The sequence below is a fragment of the Hemicordylus capensis genome, chromosome 4 (assembly GCF_027244095.1).
Source record: "Hemicordylus capensis ecotype Gifberg chromosome 4, rHemCap1.1.pri, whole genome shotgun sequence".
NCBI classification, from domain to species: domain Eukaryota; kingdom Metazoa; phylum Chordata; class Lepidosauria; order Squamata; family Cordylidae; genus Hemicordylus; species Hemicordylus capensis.
The window spans coordinates 64,825,253-64,849,609 of record NC_069660.1 but is presented as its reverse complement, the minus strand read 5'-3'; the positions used below and the strand labels follow the sequence as shown (position 1 = coordinate 64,849,609).

Here is a 24,357-nt window from a genome sequence, read left to right as displayed (position 1 = left end):
GTCTGGATTTGGACATAAGAGCTGGTTTTCTCTCTTGCAGTCTGCAAGACTGCAGAAAAGAGGGGGACTGCAGAAAAGAAGGGGAAGTGGCTGCCAGGCTTTCTCCTTTGACTGATGGACAGCCACAGCAGCCAATCAGGACATGGAGAGGAGGAGCTTCCTTCCCTCAACGCAGGTTCCAGGGAAGGCTGCCTCTAGTTCAGCATTTGGACATAACAGAGGCAGTTGCAAACCAGTGGCCCAAGCAGTGAACCTCACTTCAAAAAGAGGTTCACATTGGAGACTGGTGAGTGAACCCACAGTTTGAGTTAAGGTCCAAACTGTGATGTGTGGGGTGGCCATTGGCAGTAATTTGGCATTTTTCAAAATTCAATGGAGGGGAGTTTAAGAGCTGTTTTGGGTATGGTATGCTCTAAGTGATTTGCAAGTGCGGGGGGGGGGGGTGTTGTTGCAGCAGATTGGTGCTACTCTGTGGAGGGAGTCCAGAAAAGGAGAGAGAGGAAGAAATTCCTGAGCTAAATGCAAGCACAATGCTAAATGTGTGTCTTCCTATGTTTTACATAGGCTTTAGATATGCAGAATGAATGTAACCTGAGCCCTAGTAACTCACAGGCAGTAACTCACAAAGGCAAGGGTTAAGGGTCCTGCTGTTTGATCCAGCTGGTCATGCCGTTCTTTCACTCATAGCTGTCAAACTAAAAAAAAATTAAACAACTTGTGTATCTGCTGTGAAGCAGATTTGCTCTTCAGATACCCTGAAGCATGAAGCCATGTGTGAATAACTCCCAGGAGGCAACAACAGAAAGGATGGAAGTTAGAAAGATGGCTCTACTCATCTCCTCTGCCACTCATGGGGACACTACAAGCTGGCACCAGAATGTGACAGCCTGACTTGGCTTCTTAGAGACCACCATTCCCCACTGGTGCCTACTATTAGGTGATAGGCCACTGGGAAGCACGGAGGGACCTGTTGGCGAGGGATGGCAAATCACATAATCTGTATACCCTGTGTATTTTTAGAATAGCTCATTGGGCTAACACTTCATATGTACCAACTGAACATAACTAGCATGTTCATGATTTGTTGGCTTGCTTTCAGACCAACAGACAATACAACCAAGTTCTTGTAAGCTTTTTATCACTTTCATTAAATAACTACTAGAAGTCAAACCATTCCAATATCTCCTTGGACAGAAATTAATAGTCTCTCATTTTACATAAAGGTTTGTCAGACAATTGTGTCTACTTAAGGGAAGAGTTAATAATTTAACCCAAATCTATGGTATTCTTAAAGGTCTCTGACCTGAAAACCATGTTTGTCTTTATTTGTTATCTGTTTTGCTATGGTCCCAACTGCTTTTTTAAAATAAGACTATCAGTGGAAGAGACTATAACAACAACATTTGGGGTCCTGTCTCTCAGAACAGCTAGGGAAGCTGCAAACACTACAATGCAATGATCTGTGAACAATGTTATCTTGATTCTCCATCAGAGGTGCTCTTTCCCCTGGACTTTGGGGCTGAAGTCCAGGGCCTCTTTACCCCTTGAGGCCCCCCAAATCCTTTTTAGTCTGTCCTGCGTGGTGTGGTCTCTGTGCTGCATCACCAACCTGTGCTGCACCGGGCAACCAAGTGTGATTGTGACCTTGTGACCTGCACTGGGTGCTTTAGAGACATAGGGGAGACTGTGGGGAAAGAAATATGTGGGATGCAATTCCAGAGAAAAAAGGTTGCGATTCCAGAGAAAAAGGAAGTATGCTAAGTTGGGTTAGAAACACTGGAATGTTTCTGCTAATGCATGTTTGCATAAATATAGCTGTTTTATATTCTTACATTCTTGTGAGTTCAGTTGCTGTTTGTCTCTTCAAGAACCCACATGTTAAAAATACTGTGTGTGTGCATGCAGAGGGATGATGCTTAACTAGCAGTGGGCAGGGAAGCGGGGCTCAAACAACTTTTAGGTCCAGGCTCCAAAATTACCTAGGTGCACCTCTGTTCTCCATTATGAAGAAGTGTGTACAAAAGATTGAAATTCCAGAGAAAAAGGAAGTGATGTGCACCAAAGGTTGCAGTCCCAGAGAAAAGGGCTACTGTGGATGGAAACAATCAGCCTAGCTGCTCTTAAGTCTAATAAAAACTAAAAATATATCCTTAGAAAGATAGTGATGAAGTCTCTTGACTGGGATGATGGCGCTACTCATGTTTCAGTTTCCATTTAAGAAATGCCTGTCCTGCCTGATCTTCTGAAGACTTTGGGTGTCCCTTTTTGCTACCGCCATGGTGCTTCATCATCATCAATAATATATAGTAACTATTTATTGTTTGCCCCATAACAATTGTTCTCTGAGCATCTCACAAGGAGCCGCCTTTGTTGTTATGATGGTCTCTTGACATTGGCTCTCCTGCTGCTGATATCCAAATATACTGAAACAGGTCCAGCCTGCTAATGAGGGCAGGTCACCTCAGGTGGTGGATTGATGGCATTCTTCCACCTCCATCAGCCTCCCCGCCCCAATCCCCCCACCCACTAAGCAGCAGTACAGAGCTGCTGCTGCTCTTCTTCTTCCTCCTTCCACAGGGAGGGCATGAAAGAAAGTGTGGAGGAGAGGAGAGTGCTGGGCTAGAGCAGAGACATGTTTGCATCATACATCTGATGAAGTCTGCTCTGCAAAGGCCTATTTTGCTATAAAATGTGTTACTCTCCATGGTAAATAAGAAAAACAGGGAAGGTACCAAAGAAGAAGAAACAATGAAGAGGGAAATTCTCAAAATACCTCCTCCCCCACAAAAAAAACCACACACAACCCCCTTATTATGCTCATATAACAAATTATTTGTCAAGGGCTCTTACTAATATTTGCACCAAACCTGGCTAAGGCGAGAGAGAGGGGAAAGAGGAGGGAGAGAGAGATTTGGTGAAAATATTGGAGCTCTTGACAAAGATTTTGCTATCTGAAATAAAGGAGTAATAAAGGGTTTTTCAGGGACTTTGAGGAGTTTCCTTTGGAGTGGTTTCTTCTTTGCAGTGCAACAAGCAACAGCGTAGGGAGGCTGGCAGCGGCCCGTATGCAGCCGCTCTCGCGGCCCCCTGGCCCTGCACCCCGTGTCTGACATCAGATGCAGGGGCCCAGCTAGCCACGCCCCCACATCTGACATCAGATGTGAGGGATGTGGTCTCCCTTCCAAACGGGGCCGTGCTGCCCCTTTGGGAAGGGAGAGCATCCCACACTGTGTTTGGCAGCATGGGCCGAAGCAGCTCTCCCTGCCTTAAAGGCAGGGAGAGCTGTTCCAGCCACACAGTCAATGGGGTGATCTCTCTCCTAAATGGGGTGGTGTGGCCCCATTTGGGAGGGAGATCGATCAGCCCTGCTGCATTGGCAGCAAGACCAGGAGCAGCTCTCCCTGCCGTTAAAGCAGGAAAAGGCATTCTGGCCATGCTGCCAATGCAGCAAGGGCTGATTTTGGCTCCAAACGAGGCTGCGCAGCCCCGTTTGGGGCCAAAATAATGCCCCCCGCATCTGATGTCAGATGCGGGGGCCACATCTAGGTCCTTTGAACCCGTTCACTCTATGGTGGCTCCGCTCCTGGCAACAAGACCCTGTTGCAGCAAAAGCAAACATTGTTATTCCTCTGGAGTTGGTTGGCCAAAATAAGCAGGAAACCTGATCTGCAAACAAAAGGAGTGTCAGTCTAGAAATGTTTTGGGAGATTTATAGCTCTTAACAGCTTAAAAAGCTAATGCCTATTGACAAGGGAATGTGGTGATTTCTCTTCCCATTAGGTTCTCTCATCCCACCCTTTATCTGTTTTTAGGCAGAAGGCCAGAAGAAGTGCTTGCTGCCCTATTCTGCCTGCTCTTGTGAAGGTTCCAGGTGTTACTTTTTGCTGCTGCAATGGTGCCTCTTCCTTGCTGCCACATTGGACCCTTTATGATGATAACGCTGCTGCTGCTCTTCTTATCCAAAGCTGAAGGTGAGTAAGGAGCACCAGTGTAGCACTTCTAGGGACTTTGTCTTGCCTAGAAGTCATGCCATTGGGCAGTGGGCACTTTCAGTATGGTTTGTGGGTTACCCAATGCAATGGGAAAGGCACTCGGCAGAGGAATTGCCTCTTTAATATTGGTTCAAAAATCCCATGGTGGAGTCCAGGCATTAAGTGCAGACTCCTGCCCGATTGGTGATTGTGAAGAGAGTACTGTGATTTGGGGGAGAGGGGCTTGTTGGGAGATCTTGCTGGGGGTCATCTGTGTCTCCTTGTTCCTTTATCTTATATTTATTTATTTATTGTTAAATGTATATACCGCCTTTCATTAACATGATCCCAAGGCAGTTTACAGTAAAATTTAAAAACAAGATGGTAAGAAAGACAATTAAATATTAAGTGAAAAATATTAAACAAATCTGATTAAAAATTTAAAACAAAAGCATAAAAGCAATACAGAGTACAAAGAGCAGCAGCAGAGAATCACATAAATGCCTGGGCAAAAAGCCAAGATTTTATACTCTTTCTAAAAGCTGTGATGGAGACCGAGGAGCGAATAGCCACCGGGAGAGCATTCCAGAGTCTGGGGGCAGCAACAGAGAAGGCTAGGGATGTGCGGTTCGGTTCGGATCCGGACCGGTTCGTCCGAACCGGTCCGGATCCGGCGGCTCGATCCCGGACCGAATCGGGCCCTCCCGGGGACCGAGCCGGACCGAATTCGAGCCGGTTCGGTACCGAACCGGCTCGGGTTTCCCGAACCGGTTCGGGAATGAAATTGAGTCTCACTCAGTGTCTCTTTAAAGTGTGTCCTCCATTTTGTGTCTCCTTCCCGAAACTTTTGCTCCTCCTTGCATCCATTTTGTGATGCTATTTCCAGGCATTGTATTGGCTGCGCTATTGATCCTTGATTGGCCAGAATGAGTCCTTTGGTCTGGTAGGCTGCTTGGCTGTTGCACTGTTGAGAGCTGGCACCCTGTTGGCCGTGGGGGGAGTGCAAAGGTGGGGGCTCCCAAAGGAGGGAATTTCAAACCTATATAAACCCAAGCCTCTTCTCTGGAAACTTCTCTTGGCTGCAGTTGTGGGATCATCTCTGAGACCTGCTTGCCCTTTGCTGGCTGCTCTGGTGTCTCTGTGAGTCCTGACTGTGTCCTGTGTCTCTCTGTGTGTGCTCTGTCTAATCCTTTGTCCACCTGCCCTTTGTGACTCTCTGTGTGTCTCCTCTCTCTGTCTGTCTCTTGTCTGTATACTGTGTGTTACTTCACTTTACTTTCTTCTTAATTTCCCCCAATTTTCCCTGTTCCTTGTCTGTCTGCTTTTCTCCCCCCTCCCCCCCCCTTTCCCTTCTCATCCTTTGGGCCTACCCTCCCCCTCCCCCACTCCCACCCACTGCATCCTCATTGCTTTAAATCTTCTTCCATTAATTATTGCTCTTTGTCCTGCCTTGTTGTTGTCCAACTTTTTGATTTTCACATTGCATTCCATTGGTTTCAGTTATATATTGCTTGCTGGTTTTGCTTAAATTGTACCATTTTGTTTGTTTCTGCTGACTGCTGCTGCCCTGCGAGTTGGTTCCCTGAATCCCTCCCCCCCACCCCCAGAGGATTCTGTTGTTGTTTCTTGTTGTCCCATATAATCAGTTTTGGTTCCCTGCTCCAAACTTGCCCCTCCAAGTCCAACCACACCCCACCCCAACCCCACCCCATCCAGCCTTCTCCCAAGTTTGCTGCTGCCAAACCGAGTCCAGTTTTCTTTGCTTGGTTCCAATTATTCATTTGCTATTATTAATTTGCAGCAATTGTGGTTTCATTGTCTCTGTTCACTTAGTGGCCCCCCTCAGAGTCTGTGTTTGGTTCCCCCTCCCCACACCCCCACCCCCAAGTTTTTTCTGCTGGTTATAGTCTTTCTTTTAATTTTTTTTTTAAACTTCTGGCTTGTGTTCTCTTGATATATATTGCTTTATATATTTTGCTACCCTCCTCCTCCTCCTCCCCCCCCTGCCTGCCCCCCCCACCCTCCCTCCTCCCAGACCCTACCCTAGCCCAGGCCCAGCTCCTCCCCCAACCACCCCATCCAGCCTAATCGCTGCTGCTGCCCGAGTTGTTCCAGTTTCTCCTTTGCTGTTTGTTGTTGCCCCCTCCCCTTCCCCCCAACACCCCTCTGCCACACACTAGCCCCCAACCACACACACCCTCTCTGCTCCCCCCACCCCACCTCTTTTTCTCCTTGCCCCTGACTCTCTCCACTCACCCCAGGCCCCCTGCCACACACTAGCCCCCAACCACACACACCCTCTCTGCTCCCCCCACCCCACCTCTTTTCCTCCTTGCCCCTGACTCTCTCCACTTACCCCAGGCCCCCTGCCACACACTAGCCCCAACCACACACACCCTCTCTGCTCCCCCCACCCCACCTCTTTTTCTCCTTGCCCCCGACTCTCTCCACTTACCCCAGGCCCCCTGCCACACACTAGCCCCCAACCACACACAGCCTCTCTGCTCCCCCCACCCCACCTCTTTTCCTCCTTGCCCCCGACTCTCTCCACTTAACCCAGGCCCCCTGCCACACACTAGCCCCAACCACACACACCCTCTCTGCTCCCCCCACCCCACCTCTTTTTCTCCTTGCCCCCGACTCTCTCCACTTACCCCAGGCCCCCTGCCACACACTAGCCCCCAACCACACACACCCTCTCTGCTCCCCCCACCCCACCTCTTTTTCTCCTTGCCCCCGACTCTCTCCACTTACCCCAGGCCCCCTGCCACACACTAGCCCCCAACCACACACAGCCTCTCTGCTCCCCCCACCCCACCTCTTTTCCTCCTTGCCCCCGACTCTCTCCACTTACCCCAGGCCCCCTGCCACACACTAGCCCCAACCACACACACCCTCTCTGCTCCCCCCACCCCACCTCTTTTTCTCCTTGCCCCCGACTCTCTCCACTTACCCCAGGCCCCCTGCCACACACTAGCCCCCAACCACACACACCCTCTCTGCTCCCCCCACCCCACCTCTTTTTCTCCTTGCCCCCGACTCTCTCCACTTACCCCAGGCCCCCTGCCACACACTAGCCCCCAACCACACACACCCTCTCTGCTCCCCCCACCCCACCTCTTTTCCTCCTTGCCCCCGACTCTCTCCACTTACCCCAGGCCCCCTGCCACACACTAGCCCCCAACCACACACACCCTCTCTGCTCCCCCCACCTCTTTGGACCGCTGCTACTGCTGTGTCCTCCCCCCACACCTGAATCCCCCCTCCCTGCTGCGCTGCGCTTCTCCTCTCTCCTCTTTCTCTCTATCATCTCTCTTTCTCCTCTCTCTCTCTTTCTTTTCTCTCTCTCTCCTCTCTTTCTCTTTGTCCCTGCCCCCCCTCTCTTTTCTCTCTCTCTTAGTCTTTTCTCTCTCTGCTCCCCTTCACTTTCCACCTCCTCTCCCACAGCTGCAGCCGCACACAGTAGCCTACCCACCTGGCGGCTGCCATCGGTTTTTTTTTCTTTTTATAGTTTTTGGTTGATTTTGTCTCTGCTTGGGGGTGAGTTGAGCGACACAAATAGTGTTGTCTCCTCACTTCAGCCCCTCCATCGTTGTTGAACTACCCCGGTTGCCTGTGTGCCTCGTGCGGCCGCCCTGCTGTGTCTCAGCCCAGGGTGGCTGGCTGGCGGCGGCGAATCCGTGACCAGCAGTGAGTGGCAGGAGAAGGACCGGAAGAAGAGGGGTTAGTGCGTGTGCGATTGTGCACCTTTTGTTGCCCCTTTCTCTCCCTAGCTGGCGGTTTTAAATAGGGACACCCCTATTCTGAAATGCATTTGGGTGTGGGGAGGAGGGAGGGAACCTTGGAGAGGAGATGTACTGTTGTAAAACTTGTGTCTTCATGCCCATGCCCAGTAAAGAAATTGCTGCTGTGTGTTGCGTTGCATTGCATGCGTCTTGCAGGTGGTTTTTGAACAGGTGCCTTCCAGAGTGCTTCCTTGCCTCTGGGGCAGTCTGAGTGGGGTCCAGGGTTCTGATGCGATGCTGCCACTACATGCTGGGCCCATGCCATGCCAGAGTGCTTCCTTGCCTCTGGGGCAGTCTGAGTGGGGTCCTGGCTGGGCTCTGATGCTGCCACTACATGCTGGGCCCATGCCATGCCAGAGTGCTTCCTTGCCTCTGGGGCAGTCTGAGTGGGGTCCTGGCTGGGCTCTGATGCTGCCACTACATGCTGGGCCAATACACACGTATGATGATGATCATGATGTTCAATCCATGAGGCTGCCATCAAGTGTTTGCTGCTGCTTGCTTGCCATGGCATTGGGCAGGCAGAGTCACAGAGTGGGTGGGTTCAACCTCTGTGTTGGTGTGACTGGGTTCTGGTTTTGGTTGTGTGCAATTTAGAGTCACTAAATAGGCTGCATTGAGTTTGATGCTCCCCCCACAGGAGCATTACTTGAGAACCACCCCCCAGAACCCACACTTTGTGTTCCAGTTCACTAAATAAGGGTTTCCTCCTTTGATCTGCAGGTTCCCAAGCGTTAACTGCATCCCTCCCCCACCCCCGGTAGGTGCTGTGCCCTCCCCCCATCCACTCTCCCCCCCCAAAAAAGCTAAAAACTTGCCACCCACACCACAACTACTCCACCCAACTGCCCGTGCCACCCTCCCACACCGGGGTTCCACCCTTTAACCCCCTATTTTTCTAAAAAAAACCCCTCCCAGACCCATCTCCCCAATTGGCTTGGTGGTTGACTCCCAAATTCAAAAAGGACACCCTCCCCCTCACTTCGATTGGCTTCCCCCCCCATATCAAAAAGTCTTCCTTTCCCCCCAATTGGCTTCCTTTTTTGAAAACAAACTTCCCCCCCGCCGCCTCCAAATCAGCTGCCTTTTTTTTGGCCCCTAAGCCCCTCCAAATTTTTTTTTTGACCCTGTCTGGCCTTCCTCCTAAAGTCTCCCTCCTTCTGACCTAGCAGCATGTCTGAGCGCCGTGTGGCGGGCAGGGCTCGCTCAAGGCTGGCAGGCAGAGGTGGGAGAGGCCAGGTGCGGGGTGCGCCTGCGGCACGGGGAGGGAGAGGACGCGGGGAGCCTGAGGACACCCCAGTTCTCCCCATTGGAGAATTCTTTGCTCCGGCCCCATCTTTGGTGCGCAGGATTCAGTTCCCCACGCCTGCTGCCACCAATCGCGGCAGAGGCAGAGGCACTGTTAGGGCTGTGGCGGGTCCCTCCTCGCCGGCGGCACCAGGTGCTGCTGAGCTACCGCCAGTTGTTGAGGTGGAGGAGACTGTGGAGTTGGAAGAGCAGGTAGAGGGCGGTGAGGACCGTGCGGCTGGCAGCGATGCAGCCAGGTTCTCCCTCCCTCTGGGGCCCCTTCCCCCTATCCTTTCGCCGCTCAGTGGGGCCCCCCCTCGTGAAGCCCGACAGTCTGGTGGGGAGCGGTCTGGCGAGGTGGTGGAGGAGAGGCCTGCCTCTCCGATGCCAGTTGAGCCGGGCCCTTCCTCCGCTGTGGAGGGCGGAAGGGGCGGGTTGGGTGGCAGCAGTGGGCAGGCAGCGGCGGCCGCCCCCCCCCTAGGACTGCAGCCACCCTGCGAGAAACGGCCTAGGACGGCGCCCAGGGCGCAGGAGGCCAAGGGCAGTGGTGCATGGGTGCATTTTGAGGTCCCTCAAGAAGCCCCATTCCACGCCCGCTGTGTCCACTGCAGGATGCTTGTCAGCCGTGGAAGGGACCCTGCGCACCTGGGTACGACGCCTATGTGGAGACACCTAGAGCGTCACCACCCAGGTCTCAGGGGACAGGCTGGCAGCGCTAGTGCGCCTTGTGCATCTGCCACTAGGGCGGGCAGCGGCAGTGTGCCAGCCAGCAGGCAGGCTACACTGCCCGTCCAGCGGTGGACGCAGTCCTCGGGCAGCCAGCGTATTGTTCGCGTGGACCATCATCACCTCACCCGCCTCATAGGGGAGATGATTTCCACCGATGACCAGCCGTTTCAGGTGGTCGAGAACAACGGCTTCCGCCGTATTCTCCAATACCTGGCTCCCGAATACGTCATCCCCTCAAGGACGACGTTCAGCCGGAACGTGGTCCCCTCCCTGTACCGCCGGTGCAGGGAGCTCGTGTCGGCCGAGCTGCGTGCAGCTCCGGCCGGGACAAGCGTGCATTTCACGACTGACCTCTGGACCAGTGTCAGTGGGATGCACGCTTCTTTCCTGGCCCTCACTGCCCACTGGTGGGGACCGGAGAGTGAGGGGACCTCCGCGGGCGATGCTTCCGGGTCCGGCGCGGCTCCCGATGCACTACGGCACAGGTGGGCCGTCCTGCACGTGGAGACGATGGACACGAGGCACACCGCGGAGGAGGTGGCGGCCGTACTCGACCGCCAGATAGAGGAGTGGATTGGCGGGTGTCCACACCTCTCCCGCGGCTTCATTGTCACCGACAATGGAGCCAACGTTACCGCCGCTGTCGAGACAGTCATGGACTGTGTGAACATACGGTGTATGGCACACACGCTCCATCTGACCGTCAGGGACGCCCTTGGCCTTAAGGAGCTGAGGGCGTCCCAGGAGAAGGGGGCCCGCCCCATCGCAGGTGCTGTTGCTGCCACGGCTACGCTTGTGGATAAGTCCCGCAAGCTGGCCGCCCACTTTCACCGCAGCGAGAAGTCCAGGAGACTGCTTCGCCAGAAGCAGGATGACCTTGGCCTTCCTCGCCATCTCATCCCTACGGATGTGGAGACCCGGTGGAACTCCACCTTCCTCCTGTTCCAGCGCCTGTTGGAGCAGGAGAGAGCCCTTGTCGCCCTGGCGAGGGACGAGTCCTTGGATGTCTGCGACTTCTCGAACGCAGAGTGGAAGCAGATGTCCGAGGCGGTGTCGGCACTCGAGCCCTTCCAGCTTGCCACGAAGGGCTTGTGTGGCGACACCACTCCCTTGAGCCAGGCGCTGCCCACAGCTGTTGGTCTCGAGAAGCTGATGGGTGGACTCCATATCTCTCTGACCACGCCAGAGGGTCGTGCTCTGGCTGGGAGGCTGAGGTCTGGGGTTGACAAGCGGCTCGTTGATGTGCTGGGAGACAGGGAGGAGTATGTCCTCGCTTGTCTCTGTCACCCAGCCCTCAAGGGCAATGCCGTGAGTGCCGACGACTTGCCCAGGTGGAAGGGCATCCTGGTCGAGAAGGTTAGGGAGGAGGAGGCCGCTAGGGCCCGCAGAGACCAGGGTGTTGGTAGTGGTGCGGGGGCAGCCCTCGCGGCCCAACCCGCACCCAGCAGCAGCATGGGCGGCCAGCCGGCGTCAGCTTCCCCTTCCCCTCCCTCTTCCCAGTCCAGCAGCGCGGCATCCCAGGCGGCGCCATCGCAGCAGCCATTTGCTACCGACTCGAGATCCGCCCAGTGGTTTCAGCGGTTCTGCTATGGCGCCATGCCTGGTATGCGGGAGGCTCGACCTGCCAGGCCCCCCTCCAGTGCTGAGCAATGCGTTGCGCAGTACTTGGAGGAGCCTGTGGAGGGAGACGGCGTGGACTGCGCACAGTTCTGGGCGAGCCGCCGCCAAGTCTGGCCGGACCTGGCGGTGGTGGCTGTGCGCCTCCTCTCCTGCCCCCCAACCAGTGTCCAGAGCGAGCGGGTGTTTTCACGTGCCGGGGACGTGGTGACACCCTCTCGCTCCCGCTTGGACCCTGGTCTGGTGGAGCAGCTGGTCTTCCTTAAGGTGAACCTCCCCCTGTTGGGCTACCCCAAGCTGCAGTTTGAGACGGGCGAGTGATTACCGTGGGTTGCCCCATGGTTGGTCACCTGCCTGGCTCGAACTCTGTGCTTATCCCTACCCTCCCCCCTTCCACCTCTAGCTGAGCTGACGTGACAGATGCTGAGCCGTGCCAGCCAGTCGCAGCGTGTAGTGTGCCCACACAGAGATGCAGTTGTAGTAGTAGTTGTAGTGCTGCGACTGGCCAGATGTTTACAATGCCCACGCCCACCTAAAAAGAAACCCAATGCTGACCAGCACAGGCCCTTTATCTATCCACCTGTCAGCATTTGGGGACCTGGCGTGGGCACGGCACACCCCCCCAAAGTAGCACAGCCCACGGAGTACTAGACTTAGCGGCAGCGGCGGGTATACGTTCAAAAATGCAGTGTAGATATGTAAATACTGTATGTAAATAAACATGTAAATAATTTTTTCTTTAAAAACCCCATGTCAAAATCAAGCCTCAAAATTATGCAAAAGAAAGAAAAAAAGGTGACAAAGGGAGAACAAAATGATGAATGCCAAATGAATTGATTTTATTGAAAATGTCACCAGAAATCATGTGTGGGGGGCTTGGTTTACATGGAGAAGATGATTGGGTGATTTTTTGAAATGAAACGAATGAATTATTATCATCTTATGTTCATCTTGATTGTGGTCACTGTTGATGTTGGCTGATGGCAAAAAACCCAAAACCATCAGAATAGCAATGAACTGGCTGCCAACACAACATATTGATTGATAACTGTGCAGGGGGGGAATTGGGTCTGTGTGTGTGTGTGTGGTGCAGGCTCAGTCTGTCTCTTCCTGTTGTGTGTCTGTCTGTCTGTCTGTCTGTGTGAATGGATGCCTAGCACTGTCTCTGTGTGTGGATGCTTTCTGTGTGTAGTGTGGTGTGTGTCTGTCTACATGTTTTTTTTCCTCCCCCCCATGCCTCCCTCCATCCTTCCCCTCTCATCCTCTCCCCTTCCTCTTCACCACCTTCCATCCTCCCTCCCTTCCAGCCCACCACCGCCTCACCTGCCCCCAACCCCGGTCTGGCAGATGATGAGAGTCTGGTCTCTCCCACCGAAGCACACACGTGAGCACGTGTGTGCACAAATATGTGGCTGACCAACTCTGAGCCGGACCCTCCCCCCTTCAATCCCCTCTACATCCCTCTCCCCCTCCCCTTTCCTCCCCCCTGCCTCCCAGCCTCCCTCCCTGCCTCCCTCCCCCCTCCTAGCTAGCAGCGCACACATACACACACAAAACACCTGTGGTGGCAAACACCACCAGCACACATGCACTCACACTGGTGCCACCACCTCTGCCTTGGGCCTCTGTGTCCTTGAGCAGATATGTGGTGGTGGACCAGAGAAGCATTTCTTTCCAGCAAGGCAAAAGGCATGCACTCACTGCACACACACACACACACACACACACGAAGAGGTGAAGACGAGAAGAGGCAACTTCTAGAACCAGCAGCAGCAGGTGAGTGTCGTGTAATTGTGTTGCTTCCCAAGGCCACTGCCCATGCTCAATGCTCAGTCTGCTGAAACTAAAGAACTAGCTACAATCACCCTTCCTCACATGCAGCTCAGCTCAGCTCAGCTCAGCTGCACAGCACACTGACTAACTAGACACTACAGCTGGTGGTAGAAAAAACAGAAGTCTAGATTCTAGAAGATGTCCTGGTGGATTTTAAACTTTCAAATCTGTGCTAGGATTGCCTCGCCCGCCTCCTCCTCCTCCTCCTCCTGCCTGTAATTGTGCCCTCTCCCCTTGCAGTTGCGCCGTCGTGATGGGTTGGTGATGTGCGTGCGCCGTCTACTTGTTAGCTCTCTCCTCCTCATGTTGGCTGGGCTTGCCAGGCACTGGCTGGCAGCAGCTGTTGGCTGTGTGCTAGGCTCAGGCTGTGGCGCGCGTGACTGGACTGGGAATGTTATTGTAGCGGCAACACTGGTTGTGGTGGTAGCAGTAGTAGCTGTTGTTGTTGCTGGGCTGGTGGCTGCTGGCCTGTGCTGACTCTGCGCACTTGGTCTGGTCTGGTCTGGTCATTGGGATGCAGATGTAGGGTGTGTGTGCATCATCCATGGGGAGCATCAGAGCAGAGCAGAGCAGGTTGGCTGGCTTCTGTCTGTCGGGCCTAGTCAGTGGCAGGCACTGAGTGAGGCGGTGGTTCCTTTGGGCATCACGTCACCCATCATGCAGAGCGGCAGGTCTGCTGCTCTGCTGCTCCGCCTCCTGCTTCTTCTCTGTGTGTGCTGCTCTTGTGCTTAGTGTGCTGCTCCGCTGCTGCTGCTGTGCTGGCAGGCAGCACAGCAGTGGCCTTTTTGTTAGATCAGAGAGTGGGTGTTGTCTCTCTGAGTGTCCTCCTCTTACTTGCTTGGATAGGAGTGGTGGTAGTAGGTAGGCATTAAGATGGACTGACTAGGTGTTACGTGTTAGGGCGCCCAGAGAGAGGGGCCAAAAAGATGGGGTGGCAATTGTTGGGTTGCTCCTAGTATTATTGGTGAATTTCTGAAGAAAAAATTTTTTTCCATTGGCTAGAATGGGGGTTCGGGGCTGCCCCAGACCCGCCTCTGTGGGGTGGCAGCACCGCCAAAGTGGGTCCGGGGCCATGGCAAAAATGCCCTCAGTCCCTCCCAGCAATCCCCGTAGAGATAGGAGTGATGGTTCTGTTGTTTTTCTGAGGTGTTCTGAGTGAGTGTGGATTCTGTGATAGCAAAGAGAGTGGATTCATGGTGTCTCATTGGAAATCTCATAAGCTATCATAGAATCTACACTCAGAATACCTCAGAAAAACAACAGAACCATCACTCCTATCTCTACGGGGATTGCTGGGAGGGACTGAGGGCATTTTTGCCATGGCCCCGGACCCACTTTGGGGGTGCTGCCACCCCACAGAGGTGGGTCTGGGGCAGCCCCGAACCCCCATTCTAGCCAATGGGAAAAAAATTTTTCTTCAGAAATTCACCAATAATACTAGGAGCCACCAATTGCCTTGGGATTTTTGGGGTGGAGGACACCCATGGGTGGCTACCACCCACCCCAGCTTTTTTGCCCCTAAGGGCTCCACATTGTGAGTTATGGGCAAAAATTTATTTTTTGAAAAAAAATTGTAAAAAATCAGAGGAAGGTCCAATCGACTTGAAATTTGGGTGGCAGGTAGAACACAATGTCCCCTTCAAAACCAGCCACTTTTTGTGATCCGAACCAGTTCGGTTCGGATCCGAACCGGTTCGAAACCGAACCGGACCGGGGGGGTGGTCTGGCAAAACCAAAACCGAACCACCCCGGTCCGGTCCGGACCCGGTTCGGACCCGAACCGAACCGGGAGAACCGGTTTTATGCACATCCCTAGAGAAGGCCCTGTCCCACGTGCATGACAACTGAGCCTCCCTCATTGTTGGCACCCGGAGCAGAGGTCTCTCAGGTACCCCGGGCCCAAATCGTTAAGGGCTTTAAAGGTCAAAACCAGCACCTTGAATTGGACCCGGAAACAAACTGGTAGCAAGTGCAGCTCTTTCTGAATGGGTGTGATGTGCTCCCACCAGGCAGCTCCAGATAAAACCCTAGCTGCCGCATTTTGCACTAGCTGCAGTTTCCGGATATTCTTCAAGGGCAGCCCCACGTAGAGCGTGTTACAGTAATCCAGCCGTGATGTGACTAAGGCATGGATAACTGTGGCCAGATCTGCCTTCTCGAGAAAGGGACATCTTTTCAAGATGGGAAGAGCATGAAGGCTGGCAGGTTGCTTCCTACATTGTACTGCTCTAAGATCTGTACTCTGCAGAGATGGCCAGTTCAAGTGCCATGCATGATTTATGGACTGAGAGACCACCCCTTTCTCCAGTCCTCCTCATGGTGCTGGTTTTATTATAGCCAGACATGTCCGGAAAAGGGTCTGACTGATGCTTTCTTAGAAATTGGCAATTTGGTGTCTTGTCCAGATGTCCACAAAGGCCTTGTTGTTTCAATTTGCTTTATTCTTAAAATCAACTATATATTTATTTCTAGGATTTTTGTTGGTTACCTTTCTAGTAAGAAGTGGTTAGACAAGCCTGACTCTAGTTTCTTACATTATTCTTTTCTCCTCCTCCTCTCTTCTTCTTATAATTCATGTAAGGGGCTGACAATTTTATTTTGCCTTTATTTTTATTTCCCCTTCCCTAAAGCACTGGATGGGTCTGTTAAATGTTGTACATTTTAAAGCAAGACATGGCAACAGAACCCTTTGCAAATAAGATAGACACTAGCTGTTCTAGACACCGTGGAGTTAAAATTATTGGAGGTGGGTGGAATTTGCTGTTATCCCAGGAGAAGTGGATTTTGCTATATTAACACTTAACATTAATTTTGTGCAGGTGAAGTGTGCCAGGTGAAATGATCCTAGAAGTCATGGCGAGTAGTTAATTGTCTCCTGGCTTCCTTTTCTAAACTCCAGAAAAAATGTCCCTGTAGGAGGAAAGTTTCTCACAATATTCAGGCTTTGTCTCTACTCTCCGGCATCTATGGGAAACCCTGATCTGGGTAGTAGTTGGTGTAGTTGGATAGATGTATTGTGATGCTACCTCCGTTGTTCTACTTAACCATTAATGGAAAGTTCCAGGGGTTGCAGTGTGCCTGGCTGTGACAAAACAGGACTAAGAAAAGACAGCGTTCATTACCCGTCATGGTCTGTATGAATTTAATGTATTGCCATTTGGGCTTCGCAGTGCCCCAGCTACCTTCCAGAGGCTGGTCAATGAGCTACTCAGGCTTGAGTCAGTTTGCCATGGCATATCTGGATGATGTGGCAATATACTTTTCCACCTGGGGGCAGCACCTGGAGGTGGTACTCCAGCGTATCCAGGAGACTGGACTTACGATTAAGCCCAATAAGTGTCAAATTGACCTGAATTGGGTAACCTGTTGGGGCATTCGGTGAGCCAAGGTACCATTTCGCTACTGGAGGCCAAGGTTCAGGCTATCCAGGAATGGCTGGTGCCGGAAAAGAAAGGACAGGTATGATCCTTCCTTGGATTGGCAGGATATTATTGAATGTTTGTCCCAAACTACAGCAGCATCGCCACCCCATTCGCTGACCAAGAAAAACAAACCCAATGTGGTGGTTTGTTCTAGGGAGTGTCAAACTCCTGATGAAAATCAAGCCTCCTGCAATCCTATCTTCCAAGGATCTGCAGAGTCATCCTGTGAGAGCCACAGACTCCATGCTGGATTCTGCCTCTCCGCACTCGCCTCTGACTTCCTCCTTCATCCCAGAAACCCCAGTAACAGTGCTGAAGTCCCATCCACCTGGTGGACTGATTGGTCAAGACCTGGAGGTCACCAGCCTGTCATTCAAGACAGGGGTTCACTTCTGGTTAACCCTGTTGGTGGTGGGGAGGCTGGGTCACCACACTTGCAGTCTGTTATCCTCTGGAAAGAGAATCAATGCAGACTTATGGTGACTTTTTAACATTTGGTTTATGAACACAAATGTACAGGCTGAACATTAGATGAAGTTGGAAATAGCAGAACATTCCTAAAAATCAGCAATAGGCTGTATTGGAGAGCTCAACTTCTGCACCTTAATGCCTCCAATGTCTGCTTGGCTCATGCATCTTCTAGACTCTTAAAATCCTTTCTCAGTCTGGGTCTACTAGAAATTGCCTGCAGTTTCTTTCTAGGGATGTGCACGAATTTATTTTTTTTAAATATGATTTGTACCTGAATAGAATCCTCCCCCCCACCGATTTGTTTTGGGTCCAAATCTGCCCCCCTATCACCCCAGATTTGATTTTCCAAATTTTTCAAATCCAAATCAATTCAGATTTTTTAAAAGGGTCCCAGGGCCAAAAGAGTGGGGTGAGTGGTAATACCCAATGGGTGGAAGCTTGGGCAAAGGGGTGGTTTTTAAATTATTTTTGAAGTTTTTAAAGCTTTCCCCCATAGAGAATAATGGGGATTTCAGCAGCCTTAGTTATAACTCCCCTGGGGGGGCACTAGGGTTGCCCAGAGTGGGTTGTGGTGGGTGGTAGTGCCCAATGGGTGCAGGGAAGCTGCCACCCAGATTTCAAAGGAATTGGGCAAAGGGGTAGTTTTTAAATGATTTTTGTCTTTGGGGCAGAAAAGGGGTTTCAGGGGCAGAAGAGTGGGTCAGGTGGTAGTGCCCTAATGGGTGCTTGCTACCACCCAGATTTCAAAGAAATTGGTGAAAGGGGTGATTTTTAAAGAATTTCTGAAGTTTGTGCTTCTTTAAGCTTTTCCCCATAGGAAATAATGGGGATTTCAGGTGCCCCTTAACTCCACTTGGGGGGCACCAGGGTGGCCTGGAGTGAGATGGGGTGTAGTGCACATAGGGTACAAACCCACCCCCAAAACCACAAGCCCATGGGGCACTTGGTATTGTTGTTTTCAATGTCTGAGATGTTAGATTCTCTGGTAGGAAATGAGAGTAGATTCTCTGGTAGGAAATGAAAGAAGCCACTCTCAGTCATTTCCTACCAGAGAATCTAACACCTCAGTCATTGATTTAGAATTAGCCAATTATAGGCCTGTATCCAATCTTCCATGGTTCAGCAAGGTGGTTCCTTTCCTATCTCTTGGGCACATATCAGATGGTGTCACTTGGAGACTGTTCCTCTGCAAAATGGGAGTTACTGTATGGAGTTCCACAAGGCTCCTTACTGTCTCCTATGCTTTTTAACATCTACATGAAACCGCTGCAAGAGATCATCGGGGGATTTGTTGCAGGGTGTATCAATATGCTGATGACACCCAAATCTATGTCTTCATATCAGCATCATCAAGTAATGGCATAACTTTCCTAAATGCCTGCCTGGAGGTGGTAATGGGCTGGATGAGGGATAACAAACTGAAATTTAATCAAAATATGTCCAGAGGTACTGACTGTGGTGGTGGGGTCAAAACTCAAGAGATGGTTTAGATCTGCTTCATATGGATGGGGTTACACCCCCCTAGAAAGAACAAGTACGTAGCTGGGGAGTGCTCCTGGATCCAAACCTCTTGCTGGTCTCTCAGGTTGAGGCAATGGCCAGAGGCACTTTTTATCAGCTTTTTGATCAGCTTTGGCTTTCAGCTATGCCAAATATGTACAGTGGTACATATGCTGGTAACCTCCAGGCTTAACTGCTGTAATGCACTCTATGTAGAGCTACCTTTGTACGTACTTTGGAAACTACAATTGGTTCCAGAATACAGCAGCCAGTCTGGTCTCCAGGATAACCGAAAGAGGCCATATACCACCGATCTTAAAATAACTGTACTGGCTGCTGATATGTTTCTGTAATAACTAATACAAAGTGCTAGCTATTACCTATAAAGCCCTTAACAGTTTGGCTCCAGGGTATTGAAGAGAGTGTCTCCTTTGTTATGTATCCGCTCGCCTATTAAGTTCATCTGGGGGTGTCCGGTTATTAGCTCATTTGGTGGCTACTCGAGATTTGGCCTTCTTTGTGGCTGCCCTGGGGCTTTGGAATGCACTCCCTGTTAAAATCAGAGTTTCTCCATCTCTGGTTGTTTTTAAAAAGACCTTTAAAAGACCTTTAAGACTCCCCTATTTTCTCAGGCTTTTAATTTATTTTAATTGGTTTTATATCATAATTGTTTTAATTATTTTATCTTGTTTTTATGTTTATTGTATTTTAACTTATGTGCACTGCCTAGGGATGCACATGTCAGGCAGTACAGAAATGTGATACTTAGACAAATAAATAAAAATAAGCTACCTCAAAAGGTTGTTGTGAGGGTAATTGTGGCAGATAATTGAGTGGGTGGGTGAATAACAGAGAAAGTGGTGGAGAGATTGATTGGGGAAAATTCAGAATAAAAATGTTGTAATTCAGGCAATAAATCTGCAGCAGGTTGGGCATCCTTCCCCAAACTGAGGAGGATGACATAAGGCACAGAACAGTTACATTTTCGGTGATCAATTTATTTACCACAGAATTACACGTCTGCATTGGGTATATCCCTTTCTCATGTGTTTCATAATCAGATGTTCCAAATGTATTGTTGCTAGCTGTGCTTATTCTGCCCATGCAGTTGCATCTCCAGGCCTGGAGATTTCACTTTGGATATGCTCAGGAGCTTCACAGTAACATGCGCTCTCCATTTTTGGTACACATGGGGACAGGTAACTTAGTTGGTAATGGGCTAGTCGCCCCTAGATTTGGCTACAAACAAAGCAAAATGGAACAATCAAGATGCACGCCCCCCATGCTATGTGGGAGTCCCAGCTAAGTAGACTCCAGAGTTATCTACAGCGAGTTAACTGGTATCCAAGGCTACTCTGAATGCAGAGTGAACTGCCTTAACTCCCCTCATCCTCTCACAAGAGATGACGCACTAAGGAGCCGATTAAGCAGGAAGAAAAGTAGATAAGGTAGCCGAAGCAATGGCATCCGCATCACAAAGAAGATGAGTCAGTGATGTAGACCTAGAGTTGTATCTTTTGAAATTATTGATAGGAGTACTGGAAAGCCTGTCCAAGCACTGATACTCTTTTGCACACCTGCATACTCTGATTTTCATCACAATCAGCCTTGAACACAGCAGGTGATCCCCATATTGTTACACCCAGGAAAGAGCGATCAGCAACAATGCATTCAATGCAGGTCCATCCTGGCACTTCTAATCAGAAAAGTAGAACTGTAGGAATGTGCCCCCCAAGGCATATTTTGGGATATAAGTATCCCCAGTTACATGACCTAGTGTGCCCCCTTGGGTTTGCTACATGGGACTCTGATAAGTGCTCCCTTGTACTGGCAACTCGGGACTCCGACAAGCAATCTTCATGCTCTCCCATGTCTTTCACTGGAGACTCCCAACAAGGACCTCATGCTCCCTTGTGCCTCTCACTTGGGACTCCATTGGAAAATTTTTGTGCTCATTCGTATGCTATACTTGGGACTCCATTGAGCACTCCTTATGCTCTCCTGCAACCTACAAAGAGCTTGAAATCACTAGCTTCTTGGGCGAGTCACTGTTCACAGGCCACACCAGGCTGTGTCCAGTTTTTTTGTGCCACTTTCCAGATTGGTCCTTCTGCTGATCCATCCAGCTTGCCTAGCCGCCATGGGAAGCTGGCCCCACGGAGATACCCTTCTCATGGGCACCTCTCCCTCTACTAATCCCTACAACCCTCCTGCTTCCACTCACACTGTCTTGGAGGTTGAGTCTCTGCAGGCCTCCTTAGAGTCCTGAGGTCCCCATGTCCAGAACAGGTGGAGGTGGCCATTTGCCTGGCAACTAGGCTCAAACTATCTCTTTCTTCAATCCAAATGACCCCTATCTTTCTCCCAAGACTTTAAGCTAAAATGCCTCATAATAGTAGATTTATCTAGAATTATTGGGTTTTTTTGCTTTAACCACACAATTCTCTTTTCTGTATTCCCCCCTCCCTCTAATAAATATCTTATTTTTATTTTTAAACAAAACCTTGTCTCAATCCGGTCATTCTTTGAGTCCAAACGTTTGCACAAACTTTTAAACGTTTGCACAAACGTCTAAAACTTGTAGAGCTGGCCCTCTTTAAGAGCTAATTTCCCCACAACATCCAAACATTGGGGTGCTGACCAAACACCCCAGGATATTTCCATTAACAGTACTGGACTGGGGAAATCACTCATCTGACCTGGAGCATTTCCAGACAGAGGGCTTAAATGTGGGCTTAAATACGGGAGAGGGGCATCCTAGAGTGAATCTATTAGCCAGCCCCCCGCCCCCTCACCACAAGACACAAAAAGTGGATTGTTTTACCCCAGACATAAATTGGGCTAAGCTCCAATGCACAATGAAAAACCTGAATTGTGTATGGAGAGCTCCCTGATAGCTCACAGCAACTGCAATGTAAATCTAGATGGTATGTGAATGCACACTGCCCTTCCATGGGGAAGGAAAGTAAGGTTGCCATCTGGGAATGCTTCTGGAGAATATTATTTTCTGGATGCTCATGTAAATATGTTCACTACTATTTTAAAGTCACAATAACATAAGTTTTCTAGTTCTAGTTTTCTGCTTTTAAGGAAAGCAGTGTATTCTTCCAGTCTTAAATAACGGTAGTAATGTCCTCTTCTAACCACCGATTTTGTGATCAAATAACCTTTACTTGTTATAAGGGGTGAGTTATAGATCACTGCTGTAATAGCTTGTCTTTGTGTAAAACTGCTGGGCAGGGTTTGTGGTACACGCAGTCCCAAAATGTTAGCCTTAAAATATATATTAAGGACTAGTATTAAAAACCTGGTTCACATTGACTGTGTGGCTTATTATACATGAAGGATTTCCCCCCCCAGGTGTTCTGACTGTAAGGCCTTCCTGTCCACAAATACTTCTGAACACCCTCTTCTTACAGTTTCTGGAAAACTAGATTGTGGATGGTCAGTTTTACCTAGTTTCTGCCATAGGATATTAAGGGTGATACTGACCAGTGTATCATTTCCCTCCCCACCCCCCATTATTTTGGTCAGTCCTAACTCTTTAAAGAAAGTCTCTGGAATGATAATTTGTAGTTTGTAGGATGGTAGATCTTTATCTGGTGGAAGATGGTTCTCTGAACTAATATTAATATTGGCCTTATCTCACACTATATCACACTGACTTCTTAGGCTAATGAGTCTACCCCCACCCCCATCAAACATATAGTATGTTGCCATACTATAGAATTTGTTCAGTATCTGAATGATTGCCTAAAATACAATGGATATGACAAATATTTATATACCGCTTTTCAACAAAGTTCCCCAAACAGTTTTGATTGATTAAGTTATGTCGAGTCGCTGTTGACTCTTAGCAACCACATAGATAGCTTCTTTCCAGGATTGTCTGTCTTCAACTTGGCCTTTTAGGTCTCTAAATGGTGCATTCATTGCTGTTGTAATCAAGTCTACCCACCTTGCTTCTGGTCATCCTCTTCTTTTTCCTTCAACTTTCCCCAGCATTATGGACTTCTCAAGGGAGCTGGGTCTTCACATAATGTGTCCAAGGTATGATAATTTGAGCCTGGTCATTTGGGTCTTGAGTGAAAATTCTGGATTGATTTGTTTATGATTCATTTGTTTGTTTTCCTGGCTGTCAGTGGTATTCTCAAAAGTACTCTCCAGCACCAAAGACATCAATACTTTTTCTGCCCTGCTTCTTCAAAGTCCACCTTTTGCATCCATAGAGTGTCACGGGGAAAACCATTGTCCGAATGATTCTAATTTTTGTAGGTATAGACACATCATGGCATCTAAATATCCTTTCTAAGGCCTTCACTGCAGCCCTACCAAGTGCTAGTCTGCAGCTAATTTCTTGACTCCTGGATTCTTTACTGTTGATGGTTGATCCTAAAAGCTAGAAGCTATCCACCACTTCAGTGTCTTCGTTATCAGTTCTGAGGCTGGTTGCTGTACCTGTTGTCAATAGTTTAGTCTTCTTTATATTTATTTATTTTTATTTATTTATCACATTTGTACATCGCCCCAAACTTTCATCTCTGGGTGGTTAACAATAACATAAAACAAGTTAAAACATACACAGAAATCTTAAAACAATATAAACAATCTAAAAATCAAAACAGATTAAAACTTTAAAATTTCAAAAACGGAAAAAGCTTGGGTGAAGAGGTGGGTTTTCAAGTGCTTTTTAAATATTGTCAGAGATGAGGAGGATCGTATTTCAGTAGGGAGTGCATTCCACAGTCCCAGGGCAGCAATCGAGAAGACCCGTCCCCATGTGGCCACCAGCCGAGCTGGCGGCAACTGGAGACTGATCTCTCCAGATGACCTCAAAGGGCGGTTGGGCTCATAATAAAGATGTTCTCTTAAATACCCAGGGCCTAAGCCATTTAGGGCTTTAAAGGTTATAACCAGCACTTTGTATTTTGCCAGGAAACCTATTGGCAGCCGGTGTAGCTCTATCAGCAAAGGAATAATGTGGTCTCTCCGAGATGACCCAGAGACCCACTTGGTTGCTGCATTCTGTACCAACTGGAGTTTCCAGACTACGTACAAAGGCAGCCCCACATAGACCGAATTTCAGAAGTCCAGTCTGGAGGTTACCAGCATATGTACCACTGTTTTGAGGTTATTCATCTCAAGAAATGGACACAGCTAGCATATCAGCCGAAGCTGATAAAAAGCACCTCTGGCCACTGCCTCAGCCTGGGACACCAGGGAGAGGTTCGGATCCAGAAGCACCCCCAGACTGCATACCTGTTCCTTCTGGGAAAGCGTGACCCCATCCAGAACAGGCAGATCAAAATTGTCTCTGGAGTTCTGACCCTGTACAATAAGTACCTCCGTCTTATCTGGATTCACTCTCAGTTTATTCTCCCTCATCCAGACCATTACTGCTTCTAGGCAGAATTTAGTCATAGTCTCATTTTTTTCACTGTGCTTCTTGAATTTCATTATTAGAGCTTGCAGACCACCTGCATTCTCAGCTATCATAGTGTCATCAGCATAGCACAGGTTGATGTTCCTTCCTCCAACTTTAAAACCGCACTCATCTTCTTCCAATCCAGCTTCCTTCAGTATATGTTCAGCATATAAATTGAATAAATAAGGAGAAAGTATACAGCTTTGTCTTACTGCTTTGCCAGTCTGTTTCACCATGTTTTGTCTGGACTGTGGCTTCCTGTCCTGTGTATAGGTTTCTCATGAGAACAATGAGATGTTCTGGGATGCCCATTTTCC

At 49.7% G+C, this 24,357-nt stretch overlaps 1 protein-coding gene across 2 annotated transcripts in view; it reads left to right on the top strand.

The window, feature by feature from the left end:
- The first annotated feature begins 205 nt into the window (after positions 1-205).
- LOC128322003 (complement component receptor 1-like protein) overlaps positions 206-24,357 on the top strand; it is a 46,428-nt gene continuing 22,276 nt past the window's right edge. The window contains exons 1-2 of one of the 2 annotated variants that reach the window (XM_053242670.1): positions 206-286; positions 3,813-3,971. In XM_053242670.1, coding sequence (XP_053098645.1) covers positions 3,893-3,971 — 79 coding nt within the window. In that variant the 5' untranslated portion in view covers positions 206-286; positions 3,813-3,892. Of the gene's footprint in view, positions 287-3,690; positions 3,972-24,357 lie in introns of those variants that run through there. The other variant, XM_053242671.1, reaches the window with a different exon arrangement.